We start from the raw sequence: 26290 nt of genomic DNA on the forward strand, positions 1-26290 counted from the left end.
TGGATTTGTAGTACAATTCAGCTTGCACATTCTGTGGCAGGCCTGCCACAGCCAAAATCTGTAAAAGCCCATTCCACAAGGAAAGTGGGCTCATCTTGGGCGGCTGCCCGAGGGGTCTCGGCTTTACAACTTTGCCGAGCAGCTACTTGGTCAGGGGCAAACACGTTTGCTAAATTCTACAAATTTGATACCCTGGCTGAGGAGGACCTGGAGTTCTCTCATTCGGTGCTGCAGAGTCATCCGCACTCTCCCGCCCGTTTGGGAGCTTTGGTATAATCCCCATGGTCCTTACAGAGTCCCAGCATCCACTAGGACGTCAGAGAAAATAAGATTTTACTTACCGATAAATCTATTTCTCGTAGTCCGTAGTGGATGCTGGGCGCCCATCCCAAGTGCGGATTGTCTGCAATACTTGTACATAGTTATTGTTAACTAAATCGGGTTATTGTTGTTGTGAGCCATCTTTTCAGAGGCTCCTTCGTTGTTATCATACTGTTAACTGGGTTCAGATCACAAGTTGTACGGTGTGATTGGTGTGGCTGGTATGAGTCTTACCCGGGATTCAATATCCTTCCTTATTATGTACGCTCGTCCGGGCACAGTATCCTAACTGAGGCTTGGAGGAGGGTCATAGGGGGAGGAGCCAGTGCACACCAGCTAGTCCTAAAGCTTTCTTTTAGATGTGCCCAGTCTCCTGCGGAGCCGCTATTCCCCATGGTCCTTACGGAGTCCCAGCATCCACTACGGACTACGAGAAATAGATTTATCGGTAAGTAAAATCTTATTTTTTCATGAGGGGCAGAGCTTAGAAATTGCCTGCAGTTTCTGCCAAAAGTAGTGTTGGCTTTCCATTTCAATCAACCAATAGTGGTTCCAGTTTTGACTGACACTTCTGTTGCTCCAAAGTCCCTGGATGTGGTGAGGGCTTTGAGAATTTACGTCAAGAGGTCTGCTCGTCATAGGAAATCTGACTCGCTTTTTGCCCTTTATGATGCAACCAAGATTGGTCATTCTGCTTCTAAGCAGTCCATTGCTTGTTGACTATCCAGCAAGCCTATACTTCGGCAGCACTGCCGCTTCCGACTTCTATTCAGGCCCACTCCACAAGGTCGGTTGGTTCTTCCTGGGCGGCTGCTCGGGGTGTCTCGGCCTTACAGTTGTGTCGAGTGGCTACTTGGTCTGGTTCGAACACCTTTGAGAAATTTTACCGGTTCAATACTTTGGCCAGGGATGACCTAAAGTTTGGCTAGGCGGTTTTGCAGGGGTTTCAGCACTCTCCCACCCGGTCTGGGACTTTTGGGACTTCCCCACAGTACAAGTACCTTTCCCCAGTATCCACTAGGACGTTAGAGAAAATAGGAATTTGGTACCTACTGGTAATTCCTTTTCTCGTAGTCCGTAGTGGATACTGGGCGCCCGCCTCAGTTTAGAGTATTTTTTGTTTTTTTTAGCTTTATCTATGGCAAGTCTTTAAAAATAACTTTTTGGCGCTGTTTCACTCCTAAATTCTTCCTCTGCAGCTTCCCGCATAGGCCTTCAGCTAATCTGCCTCTCGGTGCTGCCCCTGCTGGAGGACAGTATACAGATGATTACACAAGTGTTTACCTGCTCTCATACAGCTCACAGGCCAGCAGTATACAGAGGCAGTCTGTCTCCCCTCACTGTGCATCAGTATACGGAGGCAGCCTATTTCTCGTCACTGTAGTATACAGATTGCAGTGTGGGATTGGCCTCTCCTCACTCTCAGCGCTGCATGTCACTGGGGCTTATTTTACAGGTACACAGGCTTCAGCCATAGACCGGTACCCAGCTTCCCTCTCACACTGAGGCTCTGCAGCCGGTTCAGCTCCGTATACCCCTTTTTCCTATCAGCAGTGATCGACCCCTGCTGCTGGGGACTTTTTATATAGGGACACCACATATCTTTTATATGGGGCTCTTAACTCCTCACTGACAGGACAAATCACCCAGAGCTGTATCACTCCATCACACACTGACAGAGCTGTATCACTCACCTCTCTCACCACTGACAGGACAGATCACCCAGAGCTGTATCACTCGCCCCCCTATCTCACTGAAAGGACAAATCACCCAGAGCTGTATCACTCGCCCCTCTCACCACTGATAGGACAAATCACCCAGAGCTGTATCACTCGCCCCCCTATCTCACTGAAAGGACAAATCACCCAGAGCTGTATCACTCGCCCCTTTCACCACTGATAGGACAAATCACCCAGATATGTATCACTCTACCCCTCTCACCACTCACAGGACAAATCACCCAGAGCTGTATCATTCCACCCCTCTCACCACTGACAGGACATAACACCCAGAGATGTATCACTCCCCACCTGCATCTCACTGACAGTCCAATTCACCCAGAGCTGTATCACTACATCACACTGACAGAGCTGTGTTCACCCAGAGCTGTATCACTCGCCCCTCTCACCACTGACAGGACAAATCACCCAGAGCTGTATCACTCACCCCTCTCACCACTGACAGGACAAATCACCCAGAGCTGTATCACTCGCCCCCCTATCTCACTGACAGGACAAATCACCCAGAGCTGTATCACTCTACCCCTCTCACCACTGACAGAACATAACACCCAGTAGTGTATCACTCCCCACCTCCATCTCACTCACAATACAATTCACCTAGAGCTGTATTACTCCATCACACTGACAGAGCTGTATTCACACAGAGCTGTATCCCTCACCACTGACGGGGCAAATCACCCAGAGCCGTATCATTCCACCCCTCTCAGCACTGACAGAACATAACACCCGGAGCTGTATCACTCCCCACCTCCATCTCTCTGACAGTACAATTCACCCAGAGCTGTATTGCTCCATCACACTGACAGAGCTGTATTCACCCAGAGCTGTATCTCTCACCACTGACAGGACATATCACCCAGAGATGTATCACTCCCCACCTCCATCTCCGAAAGTACAATTCACCCAGAGCTGTATTGCTCCATCACACTGACAGAGCTGTATTCACCCAGAGCTGTATGACTTGCCCCTCTCACCACTGACAGGACAAATCACCCAGAGCTATATCACTCCACCCCTCTCACCACTGACAGGACATATCACTCAGAGCTGTATTACTCCCCACCTCCATTTCACTGACAGTACTATTCACCCAGAGCTGTATCACTCCATCACACTGACAGGACATATCACCCAGAGCTGTATCCCTCGCCGCTCTATCTCACTGATAGGACAAATCACCCAGACCTGTATCACTCTACCCCTCTCACCACTCATGGGACAAAGCACCCAGAGCTGTATCATTCCACCCCTCTCACCATTGACAGGACATATCACCCAGAGCTGTATCACTCTCCCCTCTATCTCACTGACAGGACAAATCACCCAGAGCTGTATCACTCTACTCCTCTCACCACTATCAGTACATATCACCCAGAGCTGTATCACTCCCCCCTGTATCTCACTGACAGTACATATCACAGAGAGCTGTATCACTCCATCACACTGACAGGACATATCACTCGCCCCCCTATCTCTCTGACAGGACATATCACCCAGAGCTGTATCACTCCATCACGCTGACAGGACATATCACCCCAAGCTGTGTCTCTCGCCCCTCTGTCTCATTGACAGGAAAAATCACCCCGAGCTATATCACTCTACTCCTCTCACCACTGACAGGACATATCACCCAGAGCTGTATCACACCACCCCTCTCACCACTGACAGGACATATCACCCAGAGCTGTATCACACCACCCCTCTCACCACTGACAGGACATATCACCCCGAGCTATATCACTCTACTCTTCTCACTACTGACAGGACATATCACCCAGAGCTGTATCACTCCATCATGCTGACAGGACAAATCACCCAGAGCTGTATCACTCCCCACCACCATCTCACTGACAGGCATATCACCCAGAGCTGTATCATTCCACCCCTCCATCACGTCGACAGGACAAATCACCCAGAGCTGTATCACTCGCCCCCCTATCTCACTGACAGGACAGATCACCCAGAGATGTATCACTCTACTGCTCTCACCACTGACAGGACTAATCACCCGAAACTGTATCACTCTACTCCTCTGACCACTGACAGGACATACCATCCAGAGCTGTATCACTTCACCCCTCTCACCATTGACAGGACATATCACCCAGAGCTGTATCACTCCCCCCTCTATCTCACTGACAGGACAAATCACCCCGAGCTGTATCAATCTACTCCTCTCACCACTGACAGGACATATCACCCAGAGCTGTATCACTCCATCACGCTGACAGGACATATCACCCAGAGCTGTATCACTCCACCCCTCTATCTCACTGACAGGACAAATCACCCTGAGCTGTATCACTCCATCACTCTGACAGGACATATCACCCCGAGCTGTATCACTCGCCCCTCTGTCTCACTGACAGGACAAATCACTTTGAGCTGTATCACTCTACTCCTCTCACTGCTGACAGGACATATCACCCAGAGCTGTATCACTCCACCCCTCTCACCACTGACAGGACATATCACCCATAAGCTGTATCACCCCCCCCCCCCCCCCCCCCCCTCATCTCACTGACAGGACAAATCACCCCGAGCTATATCACTCTACTCTTCTCACCACTGACAGGACATATCACCCAGAGCTGTATCACTCCATCACGCTGACAGGACAAATCACCCAGAGCTGTATCACTCCCCACCACCATCTCACTGGCAGGACATATCACCCAGAGCTGTATCATTCCACCCCTCCATCACGCCGACAGGATAAATCACACAGAGCTGTATCACTCCATCACGCTGACAGGACATATCACCCGAGCTGTATCACTCCACCCCTCTATCTCAGTGACAGGATAAATCACCCAGAGCTGTATCACGGTACCCCTCTCACCACTGACAGGACAAATCACCCAGAGCCGTATCACTCCACCCCTCTTAACAGTGACAGGACATATCACCCAGAGCTGTATAACTCCACCCTCTATCTCACTGACAGGACAAATCACCCAGAGCTATATCACTCTGCCCCTCCATCACACTGACAGGACATATCACCTAGAGCTGTATCACTCTACCCCTATCACCACTAACAGGACATATCACCCAGGGCTGTATACCTCCACCCCTCCATCACGCTGACAGAACAAATCACCCAGAGCTGTATCACTCCACCCCTCCATCACACTGACAGGACATATCATCCAGAGCTGTGTCACTCTCCCCTCTATCTCACTGACAGGACAGATCACAGTATCATTCCACTTCTCCATCACACTGGCAGGACAAATCACCCAGAGCTTTATCACTCCACCCCTCTGTCTCACTGACAGGGCAAATCACCCAGAGCTGAATCACTCTGCCCCTCCATCACACTGACAGGACATAACACCCAGAGCTGTATCACTCCCCTCTCTGTCTCACTGACAGGACAAATCAAACAGAACTGTATCATTCCTCCCCTTCCCCTCCATCACGCTAACAGGACTTATCACCCAGAACTGTATCACTCCCCGCCCTCTGTCTCACTGACAGGACAAATAACCCAGAGCTGTATCACTCCCCGCCGCCATCTCACTGACAGTACAATTCACCCAGAGTAAGATTGCTTTCACAGATAAAAGTGTTAATAGTTTATTTTTTAGCAATTAACAAAATGCAAAGTGAATGAATAGAAGACAAATCTAAATCAAATCAATATTTGGTGTGACCGCCCTTTACCTGCAACACAGCATCAATTCTTCTAGGTACACTTGCACACAGTTTTTGAAGGAACTCGGCAGTGAGGTTGTTCCAAACATCTGGGAGAACTAACCGCAGATCTTCTGTCTCTTCATGTAATCCCAGACAGACTCGATGATGCTGAGATCAGGGCTCTGTGGGGGCCATATCATCACTGCCAGGACTCCATGTTCTTCTTTACGCTGAAGATATTTCTTAATGACATTGGCTGTATGTTTGGGGCCGTTGTCCTGCTGCAGAATAAATTTGGAGCCAATCAGACGCTGATGGTATTGATCCAATTTGTAAAGCGCAATAGAATTTTCTGCGCTATATAAGAAACTGATAATAGAAGAATTAATATTGCATGATGGATAAGCACCTACCTGTATTTCTCAGCATTAAATCACAAACAAACAGGCAACATTGACGACCATAGACTTCTGCCAAGGAAACTTGGTGCATCAGATGAAAGACAAATCATGCTTACTTCCCTTACAAGTGTGCGAGTGTACCTAGAAGAATTGATGCAGTGTTTAACGTAAAGGGCGGTCACACTAAATATTGATGTGATTTAGATTTCTCTGCTGTTCGTTCACTTTGCATTTTGTTACGTGATAAAAATAAACTATTAACACTTCTATCTGTGAAAACATTCTTACTCTGCAGCATTTCTTCCACACCTGCCTAAAACATGCTCAGTACTGTACATTGCATGCAAAGGACAATAGACCTTTTATAACCAGGTGTAAATCTATGTGCATACCCTGAATGCCTGCAGTGAGTCTGGTACCCCTGTTAGATACACAAACTTTCTGCATGATCTTACTAAGGGACGTGCGTGGATGCAGCACTGTCTGCCATATGGGGCTGGCGTACGCAGGCTGCTCTGTGCTGTATATGGCCGCCGGTTATTATCTGTGTGACATATGGACCTCAGTGAGGGCTGCACAAATATCCTCTTATTACCCAGGCAGATTATATCTCTGACATAGATGGGTCTTACTGACCTGCAGCTCTTTGTATGATAGTAAAGAGTAAGCAGCAGTGACTGTGCAGCGTATGCCCCTCTTTAATATTTTATTTTCTTATATCAAGGAATACTGTAAGAAAGGAATTATCCAGCATCCATAAATGATCTACATTTACTAAGCAGTTTTGCCCCCATGAATGTAAAAGATCAATAATATGAAATGCAGATCCAGGTTCAAAACCGACTGTGACTCAGGCTTCCGCTTAGCAAATGTGTCTAATAATCCTATCCAGGCACTGGACGTTCCTCCTCTGTCCTGTGTTGCTGGGTCTGTGGCGGGTGGGATGGGGGGAGGGGACGGTGAGTGATCTTGTTCCGTTCCTCCCCCGTCCTTTGTTGCTGGGTCTGTGGCAGGTGGGATGGGGGGATGGGGGCGGTGAGTGATCTCATTACGTTCCTTCCCCTTCCTGTATTGCTGGGTTTGTGGCGGGTGGGATGGGGATGGTTAGTGATGTTGTTCCGTTCCTCCTGTCCTGTGTTGCTGGGTCTGTGGCGGGTGGGATGGGGATGGTTAGTGATGTTGTTCCGTTCCTCCTGTCCTGTGCTGCTGGGTCTGTGGCGGGTGGGATGGGGACGGTGAGTGATCTGGTTCCGTTCCTCCTCTGTCCTGTGTTGCTGGGTCTGTGGCGGGTGGGATGGGGATGGTTAGTGATGTTGTTCCGTTCCTCCTGTCCTGTGCTGCTGGGTCTGTGGCGGATGGGATGGGGACGGTGAGTGATCTGGTTCCGTTCCTCCTCTGTCCTGTGTTGCTGGGTCTGTGGCGGCTGGGATGGGGATGGTTAGTGATGTTGTTCCGTTCCTCCTGTCCTGTGTTGCTGGGTCTGTGTCGGGTGGGATGGGGATGGTTAGTGATGTTGTTCCGTTCCTCCTGTCCTGTGTTGCTGGGTCTGTGGCGGGTGGGATGGGGATGGTTAGTGATGTTGTTCCGTTCCTCCTCTGTCCTGTGTTGCTGGGTCTGTGGCGGGTGGGATGGGGATGGTTAGTGATGTTGTTCCGTTCCTCCTGTCCTGTGTTGCTGGGTCTGTGGCGGGTGGGATGGGGATTGTTAGTGATGTTGTTCCGTTCCTCCTCTGTCCTGTGTTGCTGGGTCTGTGGCGGGTGGGATGGGGATGGTTAGTGATGTTGTTCCGTTCCTCCTGTCCTGTGTTGCTGGGTCTGTGGCGGGTGGGATGGGGACGGTGAGTGATCTGGTTCCGTTCCTCCTCTGTCCTGTGTTGCTGGGTCTGTGGCGGGTGGGATGGGGATGGTTAGTGATGTTGTTCCGTTCCTCCTGTCCTGTGCTGCTGGGTCTGTGGCGGGTGGGATGGGGATGGTTAGTGATGTTGTTCCGTTCCTCCTGTCCTGTGTTGCTGGGTCTGTGGCGGGTGGGATGGGGATGGTTAGTAATGTTGTTCTGTTCCTCCTGTCCTGTGTTGCTGGGTCTGTGGCGGGTGGGATGGGGATGGTTAGTGATGTTGTTCCGTTCCTCCTGTCCTGTGTTGCTGGGTCTGTGGCGGGTGGGATGGGGATGGTTAGTGATGTTGTTCCGTTCCTCCTGTCCTGTGTTGCTGGGTCTGTGGCGGGTGGGATGGGGATGTTAGTGATCTCGTTCCGTTCCTCCTCTGTCCTGTGTTGCTGGGTCTGTGGCGGGTGGGATGGGGATGGTTAGTGATGTTGTTCCGTTCCTCCTGTCCTGTGTTGCTGGATCTGTGGCGGGTGGGATGGGGATGGTTAGTGATCTCGTTCCGTTCCTCCTCTGTCCTGTGTTGCTGGGTCTGTGGCGGGTGGGATGGGGATGGTTAGTGATCTTGTTCCTTTCCTCCCCTGTCCTGTGCTGCTGGGTCTGTGGCGGGTGGGATGGGGATGGTTAGTGATGTTGTTTCGTTCCTCCTGTCCTGTGTGGTTGGGTCTGTGGCGGGTGGGATGGGGATGGTTAGTGATGTTGTTCCGTTCCTCCTGTCCTGTGTTGCTGGGTCTGTGGCGGGTGGGATGGGGATGGTTAGTGATGTTGTTCCGTTCCTCCCCTGTCCTGTGTTGCTGGGTCTGTGGCGGGTGGGATGGGGATGGTTAGTGATGTTGTTCCGTTCCTCCCCTGTCCTGTGTTGCTGGGTCTGTGGCGGGTGGGATGGGGATTGTTAGTGATGTTGTTCCGTTCCTCCTCTGTCCTGTGTTGCTGGGTCTGTGGCGGGTGGGATGGGGATGGTTAGTGATGTTGTTCCGTTCCTCCTGTCCTGTGTTGCTGGGTCTGTGGCGGGTGGGATGGGGATGGTTAGTGATGTTGTTCCGTTCCTCCTGTCCTGTGTTGCTGGGTCTGTGGCGGGTGGGATGGGGATGGTTAGTGATGTTGTTCCGTTCCTCCTGTCCTGTGTTGCTGGGTCTGTGGCGGGTGGGATGGGGATGGTTAGTGATGTTGTACCGTTCCTCCTGTCCTGTGTTGCTGGGTCTGTGGCAGGTGGGATGGGGATGGTTAGTGATGTTGTTCCGTTCCTCCTGTCCTGTGTGGTTGGGTCTGTGGCGGGTGGGATGGGGATGGTTAGTGATCTCGTACCGTTCCTCCTCTGTCCTGTGTGGTTGGGTCTGTGTCGGGTGGGATGGGGATGGTTAGTGATCTCGTTCCGTTCCTCCTCTGTCCTGTGTGGTTGGGTCTGTGGCGGGTGGGATGGGGGATGGGGATGGTTAGTGATCTCGTTCCGTTCCTCCTCTGTACTGTGTGGTTGGGTCTGTGGCGGGTGGGATGGGGATGGTTAGTGATCTCGTTCCGTTCCTCCTCTGTCCTGTGTGGTTGGGTCTGTGGCGGGTGGGATGGGGATGGTTAGTGATCTCGTTCCGGTCCTCCTCTGTCCTGTGTGGTTGGGTCTGTGGCGGGTGGGATGGGGATGGTTAGTGATGTTGTTCCGTTCCTCCTGTCCTGTGTTGCTGGGTCTGTGGCGGGTGGGATGGGGATGGTTAGTGATGTTGTTCCGTTCCTCCTGTCCTGTGCTGCTGGGTCTGTGGCGTGTGGGATGGGGGGCGGGGGTGGTTAGTGATCTTGTTCCTTTCCTCCTCTGTCCTGTGTGGTTGGGTCTGTGGCGGGTGGGATGGGGATGGTTAGTGATGTTGTTCCATTCCTCCTGTCCTGTGTGGTTGGGTCTGTGGCGGGTGGGATGGGGATGGTTAGTGATGTTGTTCCGTTCCTCCTGTCCTGTGTTGCTGGGTCTGTGGCGGGTGGGATGGGGATGGTTAGTGATGTTGTTCCGTTCCTCCTGTCCTGTGTTGCTGGGTTTGTGGCGGGTGGGATGGGGATGGTTAGTGATGTTGTTCCGTTCCTCCTGTCCTGTGTTGCTGGGTCTGTGGCGGGTGGGATGGGGATGGTTAGTGATGTTGTTCCGTTCCTCCTGTCCTGTGTTGCTGGGTCTGTGGCGGGTGGGTTGGGGATGGTTAGTGATGTTGTTCCGTTCCTCCTGTCCTGTGTTGCTGGGTCTGTGGCGGGTGGGATGGGGATGGTTAGTGATGTTGTTCCGTTCCTCCTGTCCTGTGTTGCTGGGTCTGTGGCGGGTGGGTTGGGGATGGTTAGTGATGTTGTTCCGTTCCTCCTGTCCTGTGTTGCTGGGTCTGTGGCGGGTGGGATGGGGATGGTTAGTGATGTTGTTCCGTTCCTCCTGTCCTGTGTGGTTGGGTCTGTGGCGGGTGGGATGGGGATGGTTAGTGATCTCGTACCGTTCCTCCTCTGTCCTGTGTGGTTGGGTCTGTGGCGGGTGGGATGGGGGATGGGGATGGTTAGTGATCTCGTTCCGTTCCTCCTCTGTCCTGTGTGGTTGGGTCTGTGGCGGGTGGGATGGGGATGGTTAGTGATCTCGTACCGTTCCTCCTCTGTTCTGTGCTGCTAGGTCTGTGGCGGGTGGGATGGGGATGGTTAGTGATGTTGTTCCGTTCCTCCTCTGTCCTGTGTTGCTGGGTCTGTGGCGGGTGGGATGGGGATGGTTAGTGATGTTGTTCCGTTCCTCCTGTCCTGTGCTGCTGGGTCTGTGGCGGGTGGGATGGGGACGGTGAGTGATCTGGTTCCGTTCCTCCTCTGTCCTGTGTTGCTGGGTCTGTGGCGGGTGGGATGGGGATGGTTAGTGATGTTGTTCCGTTCCTCCTCTCCTGTGTTGCTGGGTCTGTGGCGGGTGGGATGGGGATGGTTAGTGATGTTGTTCCGTTCCTCCTGTCCTGTGCTGCTGGGTCTGTGGCGGGTGGGATGGGGATGGTTAGTGATGTTGTTCCGTTCCTCCTGTCCTTTGTTGCTGGGTCTGTGGCGGGTGGGATGGGGATGGTTAGTGATGTTGTTCCGTTCCTCCTCTGTCCTGTGTTGCTGGGTCTGTGGCGGGTGGGATGGGGATGGTTAGTGATGTTGTTCCGTTCCTCCTGTCCTGTGTTGCTGGGTCTGTGGCGGGTGGGATGGGGATGGTTAGTGATGTTGTTCCGTTCCTCCTGTCCTGTGTTGCTGGGTCTGTGGCGGGTGGGATGGGGATGGTTAGTGATGTTGTTCCGTTCCTCCTGTCCTGTGTTGCTGGGTCTGTGGCGGGTGGGATGGGGATGGTTAGTGATGTTGTTCCGTTCCTCCTGTCCTGTGTTGCTGGGTCTGTGGCGGGTGGGATGGGGATGGTTAGTGATGTTGTTCCGTTCCTCCTGTCCTGTGTGGTTGGGTCTGTGGCGGGTGGGATGGGGATGGTTAGTGATCTCGTACCGTTCTTCCTCTGTCCTGTGTGGTTGGGTCTGTGGCGGGTGGGATGGGGATGGTTAGTTATCTCGTTCCGTTCCTCCTCTGTCCTGTGTGGTTGGGTCTGTGGCGGGTGGGATGGGGATGGTTAGTGATCTCGTTCCGTTCCTCCTCTGTCCTGTGTGGTTGGGTCTGTGGCGGGTGGGATGGGGGATGGGGATGGTTAGTGATCTCGTTCCGTTCCTACTCTGTCCTGTGTGGTTGGGTATGTGGCGGGTGGGATGGGGGGAGGGGACGGTGAGTGATCTCATTACATTCCTCCTCTGTCCTGTGTTGCTGGGTTTGTGGCTGGCGGGATGGGGGGAGGGGATAGTGAATGATCTCATTACATTCCTCTGTCCTGTATTGTTGGGTCTGTGGCGGGCGGGATGGGGGGAGGGGACTGTGAGTGATCCTGTTCCGTTCCTTCCCTGTCCTGTGCTGCTGGGTCTGTGGCTGGTGGGATGGGGACGGTGAGTGATCTCATTACGTTCATCCCCCGTCCTGTATTGCTGGGTCTGTGGCGGGTGGGATGGGGGGAGGGGGCGGTTAGTGATCTCATTACGTTCCTCCTCTGTCCTGTGTTGCTGGGTCTGTGGCGGGTGGGATGTGGATGGCTAGTGATCTCGTTCCGTTCCTCCTCTGTCCTGTAGTGCTGGGTCTGTGGCGGGTGGGATGGGGGGAGGGGACGGTGAGTGATCTCATTACGTTCCTCCTCTTTCCTGTAGTGCTGGGTCTGTGGCGGGTGGGATGGGGATGGTTAGTGATCTCGTTCCACAGATCCTTCATTTGGAAATCATACACAGATGAGGATGTAGACAAAATGTAACATTCAACATCACAACGTTGACCATTATGATGTCAACATGGAACATGTCAGCAAGTGCAGATTGTCGACATGTTCCCAGTCTTGACATGTGAAATACTGACATTTTCCATGGACCAGCAGCGGAGGGTTAGCGTTAACCTATGGGAGGGTAGGCGTAGCATTAGGCACTAGGTTAGGGTTAGGCTACGGAGGGAAGGGTTAGCGTTTAGCTATGGGAGGGTAGGGTTAGGCACTAGGAGAGATTTAGGGTTAGGCTCCTGGAGGGAAGGGTTAGCATTAGGCTATGGAAAGGTAGGGTTAGGGTTAAGCACTAGGAAAGGGTTAGGCACTAGGAGAGGGTTAGCGTTAGGCTACGGAGGGAAGGGTTAGCGTTAGGATATGGTAGGGGTAGGGTTAGTCTCCGGGAGGGAAGGGTTAGCGTTAGGATGTGGTAGGGGTAGGTTTAGTTTCCGGGAGGGAAGGGTTAGCGTTAGGATATGGTAGGGGTAGGTTTAGTCTCCGGGAGGGAAGGGTTAGCGTTAGGATATGGTAGGGGTAGGGTTAGTCTCCGGGAGGGAAGGGTTAGCGTTAAAATATGATATGATAGGGGTAGGGTTTGTCTCCAGGAGGGAAGGGTTAGCGTTAGGAAATGGTAGGGGTAGGGTTAGTCTCCGGGAGGGAAGGGTTAGCGTTAGGCTATGGGAGAGTAGGGGTAGAGTTAGGCACAAGGAGAGGGTTAGCGTTAAGCTACGGAGGGAAGGGTTAGCGTTAGGATATGGCAGGGGTAGGGTTAGTCTCCGGGAAGGAAGGGTTAGCGTTAGGATATGATATAATAGGGGTAGGGTTAGTCTCCAGGAGGGAAGGGTTAGCGTTAGGATATGGGAGAGTAGGGGTAGAGTTAGGCACTAGGAGAGGGTTAGGCTACGGAGGGAAGGGTTAGCGTTGGAATATGATATGATAGGGGTAGGGTTAGCGTTAGGATATGGTAGGGGTAGGTTTAGTCTCCGGGAGGGAAGGGTTAGCGTTAGGATATGGTAGGGGTAGGGTTAGTCTCCGGGAGGGAAGGGTTAGCTTTAGGATATGGTAGGGGTAGGTTTAGTCTCCGGGAGGGAAGAGTTAGCGTTAGGATATGGTAGGGGTAGGGTTAGTCTCTGGGAAGGAAGGGTTAGCGTTGGGATATGATATGATAGGGGTAGGGTTAGTCTCCGGGAGGGAAGGGTTAGCGTTAGGATATGGTAGGGGTAGGGTTAGTTTACGGGAGGGAAGGGTTAGCGTTAGGATATGGTAGGGGTAGGTATAGTCTCCGGGAGGGAAGGGTTAGCGTTAGGATATGGTAGGGGTAGGTTTAGTCTCCGGGAGGGAAGGGTTAGCGTTAGGATATGGTAGGGGTAGGTTTAGTCTCCGGGAGGGAAGGGTTAGCGTTAGGATATGGTAGGGGTAGGTTTAGTCTCCGGGAGGGAAGGGTTAGCGTTAGGATATGATAGGGGTAGGTATAGTCTCCGGGAGGGAAGGGTTAGCGTTAGGATATGGTATGGGTAGGTTTAGTCTCCGGGAGGGAAGGGTTAGCGTTAGGATATGGTAGGGGTAGGTTTAGTCTCCGGGAGGGAAGGGTTAGCGTTAGGATATGGTAGGGGTAGGTTTAGTCTCCGGGAGGGAAGGGTTAGCGTTAGGATATGGTAGGGGTAGGTTTAGTCCCCGGGAGGGAAGGGTTAGCGTTAGGATATGGTAGGGGTAGGTTTAGTCTCCGGGAGGGAAGGGTTAGCGTTAGGATATGGTAGGGGTAGGGTTAGTCTCCGGGAGGGAAGGGTTAGCGTTAGGATATGGTAGGGGTAGGTTTAGTCTCCGGGAGGGAAGGGTTAGCGTTAGGATATGGTAGGGGTAGGTTTAGTCTCCGGGAGGGAAGGGTTAGCGTTAGGATATGGTAGGGGTAGGTTTAGTCTCCGGGAGGGAAGGGTTAGCGTTAGGATATGGTAGGGGTAGGATTAGTCTCCGGGAGGGAAGGGTTAGCGTTAGGATATGGTAGGGGTAGGTTTAGTCTCCGGGAGGGAAGGGTTAGCGTTAGGATATGGTAGGGGTAGGATTAGTCTCCGGGAGGGAAGGGTTAGCGTTAGGATATGGTAGGGGTAGGTTTAGTCTCCGGGAGGGAAGGGTTAGCGTTAGGATATGGTAGGGGTAGGATTAGTCTCCGGGAGGGAAGAGTTAGCGTTAGGATATGGTAGGGGTAGGTTTAGTCTCCGGGAGGGAAGGGTTAGCGTTAGGATATGGTAGGGGTAGGTTTAGTCTCCGGGAGGGAAGGGTTAGCGTTAGGATATGGTAGGGGTAGGTTTAGTCCCCGGGAGGGAAGGGTTAGCGTTAGGATATGGTAGGGGTAGGTTTAGTCTCCGGGAGGGAAGGGTTAGCGTTAGGATATGGTAGGGGTAGGGTTAGTCTCCGGGAGGGAAGGGTTAGCGTTAGGATATGGTAGGGGTAGGTTTAGTCTCCGGGAGGGAAGGGTCAGCGTTAGGATATGGTAGGGGTAGGTTTAGTCTTTTAGCGTTAGGATATGGTAGGGGTAGGATTAGTCTCCGGGAGGGAAGGGTTAGCGTTAGGATATGGTAGGGGTAGGTTTAGTCTCCGGGAGGGAAGGGTTAGCGTTAGGATATGGTAGGGGTAGGTTTAGTCTCCGGGAGGGAAGGGTTAGCGTTAGGATATGGTAGGGGTAGGGTTAGTCTCCGGGAGGGAAGGGTTTGCGTTAAAATATGATATGATAGGGGTAGGGTTTGTCTCCAGGAGGGAAGGGTTAGCGTTAGGAAATGGTAGGGGTAGGGTTAGTCTCCGGGAGGGAATGGTTAGCGTTAGGCTATGGGAGAGTAGGGGTAGAGTTAGGCACAAGGAGAGGGTTAGCGTTAGGCTACGGAGGGAAGGGTTAGCACTAGGATATGGCAGGGGTAGGGTTAGTCTCCGGGAAGGAAGGGTTAGCGTTAGGATATGATATAATAGGGGTAGGGTTAGTCTCCAGGAGGGAAGGGTTAGCGTTAGGATATGGGAGAGTAGGGGTAGAGTTAGGCACTAGGAGAGGGTTAGGCTACGGAGGGAAGGGTTAGCGTTGGAATATGATATGATAGGGGTAGGGTTAGCGTTAGGATATGGTAGGGGTAGGTTTAGTCTCCGGGAGGGAAGGGTTAGCGTTAGGATATGGTAGGGGTAGGGTTAGTCTCCGGGAGGGAAGGGTTAGCTTTAGGATATGGTAGGGGTAGGGTTAGTCTCTGGGAAGGAAGGGTTAGCGTTGGGATATGATATGATAGGGGTAGGGTTAGTCTCCGGGAGGGAAGGGTTAGCGTTAGGATATGGTAGGGGTAGGGTTAGTTTACGGGAGGGAAGGGTTAGCGTTAGGATATGGTAGGGGTAGGGTTAGTCTCCGGGAGGGTAGGGTTAGCGTTAGGATATGGTAGGGGTAGGGTTAGTCTCCGGGAGGGAAGGGTTAGCGTTAGGATATGATATGATAGGGGTAAGGTTAGTCTCCGGGAGGGAAGGGTTGGCGTTAGGATATGATAGGGGTAAGGTTAGTCTCCGGGAGGGAAGGGTTAGCGTTAGGATATGATAGGGGTAAGGTTAGTCTCCGGGAGGGAAGGGTTAGCGTTAGGATATGATAGGGGTAAGGTTAGTCTCCGGGAGGGAAGGGTTAGCGTTAGGATATGATAGGGGTAAGGTTAGTCTCCGGGAGGGAAGGGTTAGCGTTAGGATATGGGAGAGTAGGGGTAGAATTAGGCACTAGGAGAGGGTTAGGCTACGGTGGGAATGGTTAGTGTTAGGCTATGGGTGTGGAGTGTTCGGGTTATGCACTAGTGGGAGCATTAGGCTTCGGGAGGGAATGGTTAGCGTTAGGCTGTGGGTTTCCTCTGGGTACTCTGGTTTCCTATCACACTCCAAAAGTATACTGGTAGGTTAAGTGCCTCCCTAGTGTGTGTGTGTGTCTGTGTGTATGTGTGTGTGTGTGTGTGTGATGTACATGTGTTTAGGGCAGTCTAGATGAGGAGGCGGTTGATAGATACAGTCTAAAGGTCGACACATGTGTTTTAGGGTTTTTTCATAATTTTACAACGTTTTTCCATTTACGATCCATGTCACATACTATTACCTTTACTAACGTTGCGGCGAGCGAACGAATCTCAACAAATGTTGGAAAAAAATCTTTAAAAACACAAAATAACACAAAAAGAAAAAATTGTGTCTACCTTTTGACTGTCCGACTTTTGACCCTGTCGGACTTCTGACTGTCGACCATATGGTGTCGACGTAATGACTGTCTATCTTTTATCTGTCTAACTTATATACCACACCTGTCTAGATGGGTCTTATCTGCCGTCACGTTCTATGTTTCTGCGTGGGCTTGTAGCAGTAATGAGACAGCGCGGTCCTCACACGCAGCAGCCAATCACAGAAGCCGGCAGGTGCCTCTCACCTCTGTAATTTTACCCCATGTGTCAGTGCCGTGATGTATACAGCCGTGCCGCACCCAGATCACATCCAGCTGTATATGTTGTCGCTGTGTCTGGAAGGTCACTCGGCTGATGGATCCGTTGTCTTGTTCTTCTCAGGTCCGGACTGCTCGCTGACCGTCCCCTCCACGGACTCTTACTGGATCCTGCCTAACGTCAAGCCCTTCAGCCCCTCGGTGGGGCGGGCCTCTCATAAAGCCGTCCTGCATGGGAAGTTTATGTGGGTGATCGGAGGCTACTCCTTCAATTACAGCTCCTTCCAGATGCTGCTGAAGTAAGTGGCGCTGCCCAGCGTACATACAGACTGACGTGTGATATAATGGCTTAGTGCCAGCCTGATGACATATAATGTATATAGGACTCGTGTTATTAGTACATGTGTATTTCTCTTACTTCCCATCGCTGGATTTGGCAGCATTGCGATATTTCCCCATAATCATTTATCATTTATTCTGCATTCCTCTCATTCTGAATAAGCCCCTCCAGAAGAACAGCACTTTGGGTAATTGCATTTACAGATGGAGCCTCATTCATCTTGGCTTCTCTGCTGCACCTAGGTGCACCATGGTATATTACCATAAGCCTTTCATCTATTGTTCTCAGATGCAATACAATACAGAGAGAACAATACAGCAGGGGATTAAGTAATTACAGCAGGGGATTAAGTCTGACTGCCCTGGCTCAATTAATCCCATTAAAGGGATAGATGAGCAGGGCTCCATCTGTACATTACTGCCCCTGGAGCGAGCTGTACAGACTGCTGCTGAAACGGATAGCCACCTACAGGACCAGACCGGCTGTGTCACTCTGGTGCAGACTCATCAGTGCTGGACAGGTTCTCCTGCACAGACCGGGACTGAGTGGATCAGTTCCTTTACTCACTTATTAAAGGGTGATCTGTACACACAAACACAATGACCTTCCAATGACCACATTTGAAATTACAATTATTTATATTCCATATTGTACTGTTATATAACAACTATTATCCTTCTCCCCATGAGAGATAATCTATTATAATGCAAAGTTATCACAGTCTCACATGAATAAATGGTATAAATAACAAGCAAAAAACAAAAACAGGTAAAAGCAAAGCATAAAATAAATAAAACAAAATAAAATCGTTGTCTCTCATCTAAATACTCTTCGACGCGTTTCGCGGATACCATCTGCTTCATCAGGAAGCTGCCTTTGTTTCAGAATAGATTATGTGTCTTCCAGAGGATTATTCTACAGAATAATTATTCTGATTTTACACACACTGTGGAATATAAATAAAATAATGTGAAATTATGTCATTGGATGGACTTTCAGTTGTGTACATAGATAACTTTAAATAAGTCAGTAAAGGAATTTAGTCAGTGCTGGGGCAGGCCGATTTTGCGATCTGTGTCAGCTCTGCCCCCCTAATATGCGATATTATGATGTCACGCCAAAGGGGTGGAGCCGCCGCCACCAGGAAGTACAGCTCTCCCCGGTGTGCCCTTAGAATGCTTTCTGCAGATGTACAGTCTATGGTGCCACCCTGCAAGCCAAATGCAGGTGCTGTGGGGCAGCGACAGTGCTGCACTGTGCCCTGGGTGACGGCACTGTGCCCTGGCTGACGGCACTGTGCCCTGGATGATGGCGCTGCTCGCACAGCGCTAGTTACCGCCCTGATTCTAATCCATCCAAAACCCGTTGGTTGAGAAATAAACTGGATTTCATAATCCTAAATCCACCATAATAAACTGATGTCCAGAACACATTGCAGGTTTATGCATCTACTGTATATTTCCCTGACTCTATGACACCAGAGGAACTTTACTTTGCCCCCGCCTGACACAAGAGGGCTTATGGGGAATGGCTGCAGTACCAGATAGTCAGCCCTCTTTGGCCCCGGCTAACACCCCCTCCCCGCTCTACTCTAATGGCACAGGGGGTGATTCAGATATGATCATAAATGTGCTAAAAATAGCAAATCTACAACCAGATTCTGTGACATGCGGGGGGACGCCCAGCACAGGGATAGTCCTCCCTGAATGTCAGGCCCTGCCACCCCGCACAAGTGCGAAAGTATCGCATGGCGGCAATGCTTTCACACCCGCCAAGTAGCTTCTTGCCTGCACAGCCTAACTGCACTGGCTGGCGTCTACCCGCCGCGTCCCGGGTCTCAGCGGCTGCGTGTGACGTTACTCATCCACCGCGGCCTGTCCCAGCAACGGTCCGGACACGCCTGCATTGTCCGGACCACACCCCCCCCCCCAACGGCATTCTAACGCCGGTGACACTCCCCGCCCCATGACCGCCTCTCCCTGTCATTCACGCAGAGCCGATCGCAGTGGTGAGATGCCTTCGCATCTCACTGGGTGCGCACGCGCAGTGCGGCGGCTGCGCGTGCGCACTAGACATAGGGCGTCAGGCTACGATCGCTGCCGCTGCAGCAATCGGCTCTGAATTACAATAGGCTCATAGATCAACAGTTCTTTCGGTTCACTATTTATTTGTATAACGGGAGCAATTAGCCTGCGAGCGGTCCACAGCGCAGCGAATGTTCCCAGATAAAAGGAGAGAGCACCTGATGTGGCTGCTCCTATCGCCCCTGCTCGTCGTTAGCTGGTGTGTGTAACCCGGGCTTCTCTCATTGCAGCTACAATGTAGAGAGCAGTATTTGGAACGTGGTGCCAGTGGTTCGGGGACCTCTGCAGAGATACGGGCACTCGCTGGCGCTCTACCAGGTGAGAACACTTCCCAATATATTCTCCTTCCTCCCTGCAGTATTACGTCACATACTCAGCACTCCATCATCTCTGTACAGCGTTATTATCATGTGTGCAGTTACAGGAACATATATAACACACGTTAAGCAAACATTACACAAATGCTGCTGATATATGTAAGTAATGTCTGTATAAATGGTGAGATCTGATGTCAACGCTTATAATCGGTGAGTTCTGATGTCATTGCTTATCAGTGAGTTCTGATGTCTTTGCTTCTGGAAAAACTGTGAATTGTAAGGAACAATGGTTTTTGCAATGTGTATAAGCTCTGCATAAGCCCGATAGTACGTACTGACTTGTGGTGGTCATTCCGAGTTGTTAGCTCGTTGCCGATTTTCGCTATACTGCGATTTGCTGCTAAATGCGCATGCGCATGGTACGCAGAGCGCATGTGCTAAGTTATTTTACACAAAACTTAGTAGATTTGCTGGTGTTCGTACAACGCTTTTCAGTCGCTCTGCTGATCGGTGAGTGATTGACAAGAAAGGGGCGTTTCTGGGTGGTAACTGAGCGTTTTCCGGGAGTGTGCTAAAAAACGCAGGAGTGTCAGGGAAAAACGCGGGAGTGTCTGGAGAAACGGGGGAGTTGCTGGCCGAACGCAGGGCGTGTTTGTGATGTCAAACCAGGAACTAAACGGACTGAGCTGATCGCAATCTAGGAGTAGGTCTGGAGCTACTCAGAAACTGCAAATAATTATTTAGTAGCAATTCTGCTAATCTTTCATTCGCTATTCTGCTAAGCTAAAATACACTCCCAGAGGGCGGCGGCCTAGCGTGTGCAATGCTGCTAAAAGCAGCTAGCGAGCAAACAACTCGGAATGAGGGCCTATGTGCGTTGGACAATAATAATAATGCCTGTCTTACCTGCTATTGGCCTCTAGATGGCAGTCTTAGCCTTTCAGACAGCTGGAGTACCTGGAGCGGTATTTCTGGGCACAGATTTGCAGAGCTGTAAGAATTACAATGTAGAACAGAGGATGACTTTGGTTACAGTCACTTAGAATAAGGAGATTGGTGCAATAAGTGTTGATTTTCCTGCCGCATAGCCGCCTTCTCCGCTGCTTCTGTGCTGACGTCCCAGCAGCTGCTGTGCGCAGTGTGGCTTCCAGAGAATTACCGTGTTCTAAGCGGGAGTACAAATACAATTTATCCTGGCAGAAAGTATCTCCTGTTCTGCTGTTACAGACACATTTGGGGAACAAAACGTGTCCCGGGGAGCAGACAGAATGGAAAACGCAGCTGATTTCTTATCAAGTGATGTAAATAAGAAAATTACACAAACCAGAAAGACCATAGATGTATATATATTACATATGAAATGTCTGCATGCGGAACAAAGGCCTGCAGCTTGTCAAATCTAGTCCTCACTTCTGCTGGGTCCTGTATGCAGGGTAGAGACAAACTAGCAGACATTCTAGTGGTATACATAGGAGAAAGCACATGATGTAGTGAAATAATAATTAGATTATGCTCATAACTGAGATGGCGCAGTATGAAGTAATTATGTTATACTGACTGCAGCGGTATATTCCAGCAAGGCTCCTAATTTAGGGGGTAATTCAGATCTGATCGCAGCAGCAAATTTGTTAGCAATTGGGCAAAACCATGTGCACTGCAGGTGGGGAGATGTAACATGTGCAGAGAGAGTTAGATTTGGGTGGGGTGTGTTCAAACTGAAATCTAAATTGCAGTATAGAAATAAAGCATCCAGTATTTACCCTGCACAGAAACAATATAACCCACCCAAATCTAACTCTCTCTGCACATGTTACATCTGCCCCCCCCCTGCGCAATACATGGTTTTGCTCAACTGCTAACAAACTTGCTGCTGCGATCAGGTCTGAATTACCCCCTTAGTGTGTAATTGGGGCACAGAACCGCTGACTACTGCCCACTGCATTCATCGCTAACCTCCGGCGTATTCCCCTTCACTGTGCTGTGTGTGTCCGATGGTACTGCGGTATAGTCAGTCTGGACGCTAACACAGGAGACCTCATTGTGAATACTGCGCACTGTATACGTGATTGTTCTGGCATTGTTGTCGGAGGGACCAGACCGGAACACTAGCCACCCTGTGGGCGCACTCAGCATTGCAGTTTGGAAAACCCGACTACCCAGCTTAGGCGTGCAGCTGAATCTGTCGCTTGGCCTGACATAGAGGGGTCTTTATTGAGATTTCGGGTTAGTTACGTTAGAACACATCTGTAATTCCATTTCTGCGGGTGACATGTAATCAGCACCGGAGCCAGCGTGTTCCCCAGGCTGTACTTTGTTGGTGTGATATTGGCCCAGTCATATATCAGTATTCCTGTGGTCTGTGTATCAGATATCCACTGATTAAATAGCTGCAGATATCTCCCTTGTAAGCAATAAAATGAATGATTCACATTGTTGGTGTTATATATGTGCCACCGGCAATGAAACTGTTAATCGTATCAAACTGTCATTGAAAATCTTGCACCAGACCAGATTCCTTTACAGAGTCCCATAATCACCAGACCCATGAAATACTTACAGGATGGAGATGTTTTCCCGAGTCCCTGGTGACCCACTTCTAGATTCATTCAGCCCCGTACGGAATCACTAACTCACAGCACTAATACAGCAGTAATGGATGCTCCCATGCTGGCACCGTTTAGTTCATCACTAGATCAAACAAGGGTTCCGGAAATATTTCTGACGCGTTTCGCTGCTGATCGATAACTTCATAACAGCAAATACTCGGAGTGTCGCCTTGGCACAATTGTAGCTTCCTCTGTTTTCAGCACTCAGTGCACTAGTACACTGTAGGTTGAACGCTTCCTTCAAGCAGATTTTTTCTGCAACATCTTCATTCCGTGTGTGTCAGTTCCAGAGATGGACTCAGCTCTGGATGGGATTGTAAAGTACGGAGATAAGTAGCAGCCTGCGTGGCAAACTGATGAGTGATTCTCTACTCCACGGTGACATCCCCTCCACTCAGCCTCTTAGCCAGTCTTGTGACTGTTTGGTGACCTTGGATCTTACTGTTGATGTAATCTGGACATTGTGATTCGTCCAGCGTCACTGGTGATGTCAGTGCTGCCAGCCGGTCTCCCCTACAGTAGCACACGTTAGGGAACTTCTTACTCGCTATGCAGTTGGTTTCCAGAGTCGTTCCCCTGCGCAGTGATCCCGGGCGACTACTAGCGAATAGAGATTTAGGTTGCCCGCATATGTGAATAGCAGATATCTGACCCCGGTCCATTAGATTTGTGGCAACTGCAACAGCTTCTGATTCCACAGGTGGAGTAAACTGTCTCCGTGCTGCGATTACGCTGCTCCTCCGTTTTCACCAGTGACTGTAGGTACGAAACATGGCACCTTGTGACCTGTGGTTCATCTGCCTCTCTTTCTCGCTGTCCACGACGGGGTGATGCCGCACCTCATTCTGTCTGATGTCTGTACTTCCTCTCCCATCAGTAACCGTCCGCCATGCTTGTGCGCTGCTGTATGGGAAAGATTAAGGGTCTGAATCTGAGGTAGGAACGAAGCAAATAAAACCACAAGTAACTTTGGGGCAGATGTATTAACCTGGAGAAGGCATAAGGAACCAATGATAAGTGCAAGGTGAAAGACACCAGCCAATCGGCTGGTTCCTTTATCACCTTGCACATATCACTGGTTTATCACATCCTTATGCCTTCTCTAGGTTAATACATCTGCCCCTTTGCACCTTGGTAAAACCATGCAGCGCTGCAGGGGGGCAGATGTAACGTGCAGAGAGTTAGATTTGGGGGGATACGTTCAATAGCCCAGCTGTCGGGATCCCAGGAGCTAAAATACTGGACCTGGAATCCTGACACCCGCAAGAACACTGACGCCGGAAATACAGAAAACTTCAGTATCCCAACGCCGGAATCCCGACAGCCGCAGGAACACTGACGCTGGAATACAGAAAACCTCAGTATCCCAACGCCGGAATCCCGACAGCGGCAAGAACACTGACGCTGGAATACAGAAAACCTCAGTATCCCAACGCCGGAATCCCGACAGCCGCAAGAACACTGACGCCGGAATACAGAAAACCTCAGTATCCCAACGCCGGAATCCCGACAGCCGCAAGAACACTGACGCCGGAAATACAGAAAACCTCAGTATCCCAACGCCGGAATCCCGACACCCGCAAGAACACTGACGCCGGAAATACAGAAAACCTCAGTATCCCAACGCCGGAATCACGACAGCCGCAAGAACACTGACGCCGTAATACAGAAAACCTCAGTGTCCCGACAGCCGGAATCCCGACAGCCGCAAGAACACTGACGCCGTAATACAGAAAACCTCAGTATCCCGACAGCCGGAATCCCGACATCCGCAAGAACACTGACGCCGGAATACAGAAAACCTCAGTATCCCGACAGCCGCAAGAACACTGACGCCAGAATACAGAAAACCTCAGTATCCCAACGCCGGAATCCCGACAGCCGCAAGAACACTGACGCCGGAATACAGAAAACCTCAGTATCCCGACAGCCGGAATCCCGACAGCCGCAAGAACACTGACGCCGTAATACAGAAAACCTCAGTATCCCGACAGCCGGAATCCCGACATCCGCAAGAACACTGACGCCGGAATACAGAAAACCTCAGTATCCCGACAGCCGCAAGAACACTGACGCCAGAATACAGAAAACCTCAGTATCCCAACGCCGGAATCCCGACAGCCGCAAGAACACTGACGCCGGAATACAGAAAACCTCAGTATCCCGATAGCCGGAATCCCGACAGCCGCAAGAACACTGACGCCGGAATACAGAAAACCTCAGTATCCCGACAGCCGGAATCCCGACAGCCGCAAGAACACTGACGCCGTAATACAGAAAACCTCAGTATCCCGACAGCCGGAATCCCGACAGCCGCAAGAACACTGACGCCGGAATACAGAAAACCTCAGTATCCCAACGCCGGAATCCCGACAGCCGCAAGAACACTGACGCTGGAATACAGAAAACCTCAGTATCCCGATAGCCGGAATCCCGACAGCCGCAAGAACACTGACGCCGGAATACAGAAAACCTCAGTATCCCGACAGCCGCAAGAACACTGACGCCGTAATACAGAAAACCTCAGTATCCCAACGCCGGAATTCCGACAGCCGCAAGAACACTGACGCCGGAATACAGAAAACCTCAGTATCCCAACGCCGGAATTCCGACAGCCGCAAGAACACTGACGCCGGAATACAGAAAACCTCAGTATCCAGACAGCCGGAATCCCGACAGCCGCAAGAACACTGACGCCAGAATACAGAAAACCTCAGTATCCCAACGCCGGAATTCCGACAGCCGCAAGAACACTGACGCCGGAATACAGAAAACCTCAGTATCCCAACGCCGGAATTCCGACAGCCGCAAGAACACTGACGCCGGAATACAGAAAACCTCAGTATCCCAACAGCCGGAATCCCGACAGCCGCAAGAACACTGACGCCGGAATACAGAAAACCTCAGTATCCCGACAGCCGGAATCCCGACAGCCGCAAGAACACTGACGCCGGAATACAGAAAACCTCAGTATCCCAACAGCTGGAATCCCGACAGCCGCAAGAACACTGACGCCGGAATACAGAAAACCTCAGTATCCCAACAGCTGGAATCCCGACAGCTGCAAGAACACTGACGCCGGAATACAGAAAACCTCAGTATCCCGACAGCCGGAACCCTGACACCCGCAAGAACACTGACGCTGGAATACAGAAAACCTCAGTATCCCGACAGCCGGAACCCTGACACCCGCAAGAACACTGACGCTGGAATACAGAAAACCTCAGTATCCCGACAGCCGGAACCCTGACACCCGCAAGAACACTGACGCCGGTATACAGAAAACCTCAGTATCCCGACAGCCGGGATACCGAAGGTAAGTATACAGGGGACGTTAGGATTAGGCTGGGGGGGTGACGGCACACATACAGGGTTTAGACTGTGGGGGTATGGAGGTTAGCGTTAGGCACAACTGGGTGTGTGTGTGGGGGGGTGGTGTTAGGTTTAGGCACTTACCGGGGAGGTTAGGGTTAGGCACTCATGCGGGAGGTTAGGGTTAGGCACTCATGCGGGAGGTTAGGGTTAGGCACTCATGCGGGAGGTTAGGGTTAGGATCTCATGCGGGAGGTTAGGGTTAGGCACTCATGCGGGAGGTTAGGGTTAGGATCTCATGCTGGAGGTTAGGGTTAGGCACTCATGCTGGAGGTTAGGGTTAGGATCTCATGCGGGAGGTTAGGGTTAGGATCCCATGCGGGAGGTTAGGGTTAGGCACTCATGCGGGAGGTTAGGGTTAGGCACTCATGCTGGAGGTTAGGGTTAGGCACTCATGCGGGAGGTTAGGGTTAGGCACTCATGCGGAGGTTAGGGTTAGGCACTCATGCGGGAGGTTAGGGTTAGGCACTCATGCGGGAGGTTAGGGTTAGGATCTCATGCGGGAGGTTAGGGTTAGGATCTCATGCATGAGGTTAGGGTTAGGCACTCATGCGGGAGGTTAGGGTTAGGCACTCATGCGGGAGGTTAGGGTTAGGCACTCATGCGGGAGGTTAGGGATAGGCACTCATGCGGGAGGTTAGGGTTAGATCTCATGCTGGAGGTTAGGGTTAGGCACTCATGCGGGAGGTTAGGGTTAGGCACTCATGCATGAGGTTAGGGTTAGGCACTCATGCGGGAGGTTAGGGTTAGGCACTCATGGATGAGGTTAGGGTTAGGCACTCATGCGGGAGGTTAGGGTTAGGCACTCATGCGGGAGGTTAGGGTTAGGCACTCATGCGGTAGGTTAGG

At 51.2% G+C, this 26290-nt stretch overlaps 1 protein-coding gene across 1 annotated transcript in view; it reads left to right on the plus strand.

The window, feature by feature from the left end:
- ATRNL1 (attractin like 1) overlaps positions 1 to 26290 on the plus strand; it is a 1127078-nt gene that overhangs the window by 208493 nt on the left and 892295 nt on the right. Inside the window, exons 6-7 of the mRNA XM_063963337.1 lie at positions 16847 to 17021; positions 19377 to 19464. Coding sequence (XP_063819407.1) covers positions 16847 to 17021; positions 19377 to 19464 — 263 coding nt within the window. The remainder of the gene's footprint in view (positions 1 to 16846; positions 17022 to 19376; positions 19465 to 26290) is intronic.

Source organism: Pseudophryne corroboree, chromosome 3, assembly GCF_028390025.1.
Source record: "Pseudophryne corroboree isolate aPseCor3 chromosome 3, aPseCor3.hap2, whole genome shotgun sequence".
Classification (NCBI taxonomy): domain Eukaryota; kingdom Metazoa; phylum Chordata; class Amphibia; order Anura; family Myobatrachidae; genus Pseudophryne; species Pseudophryne corroboree.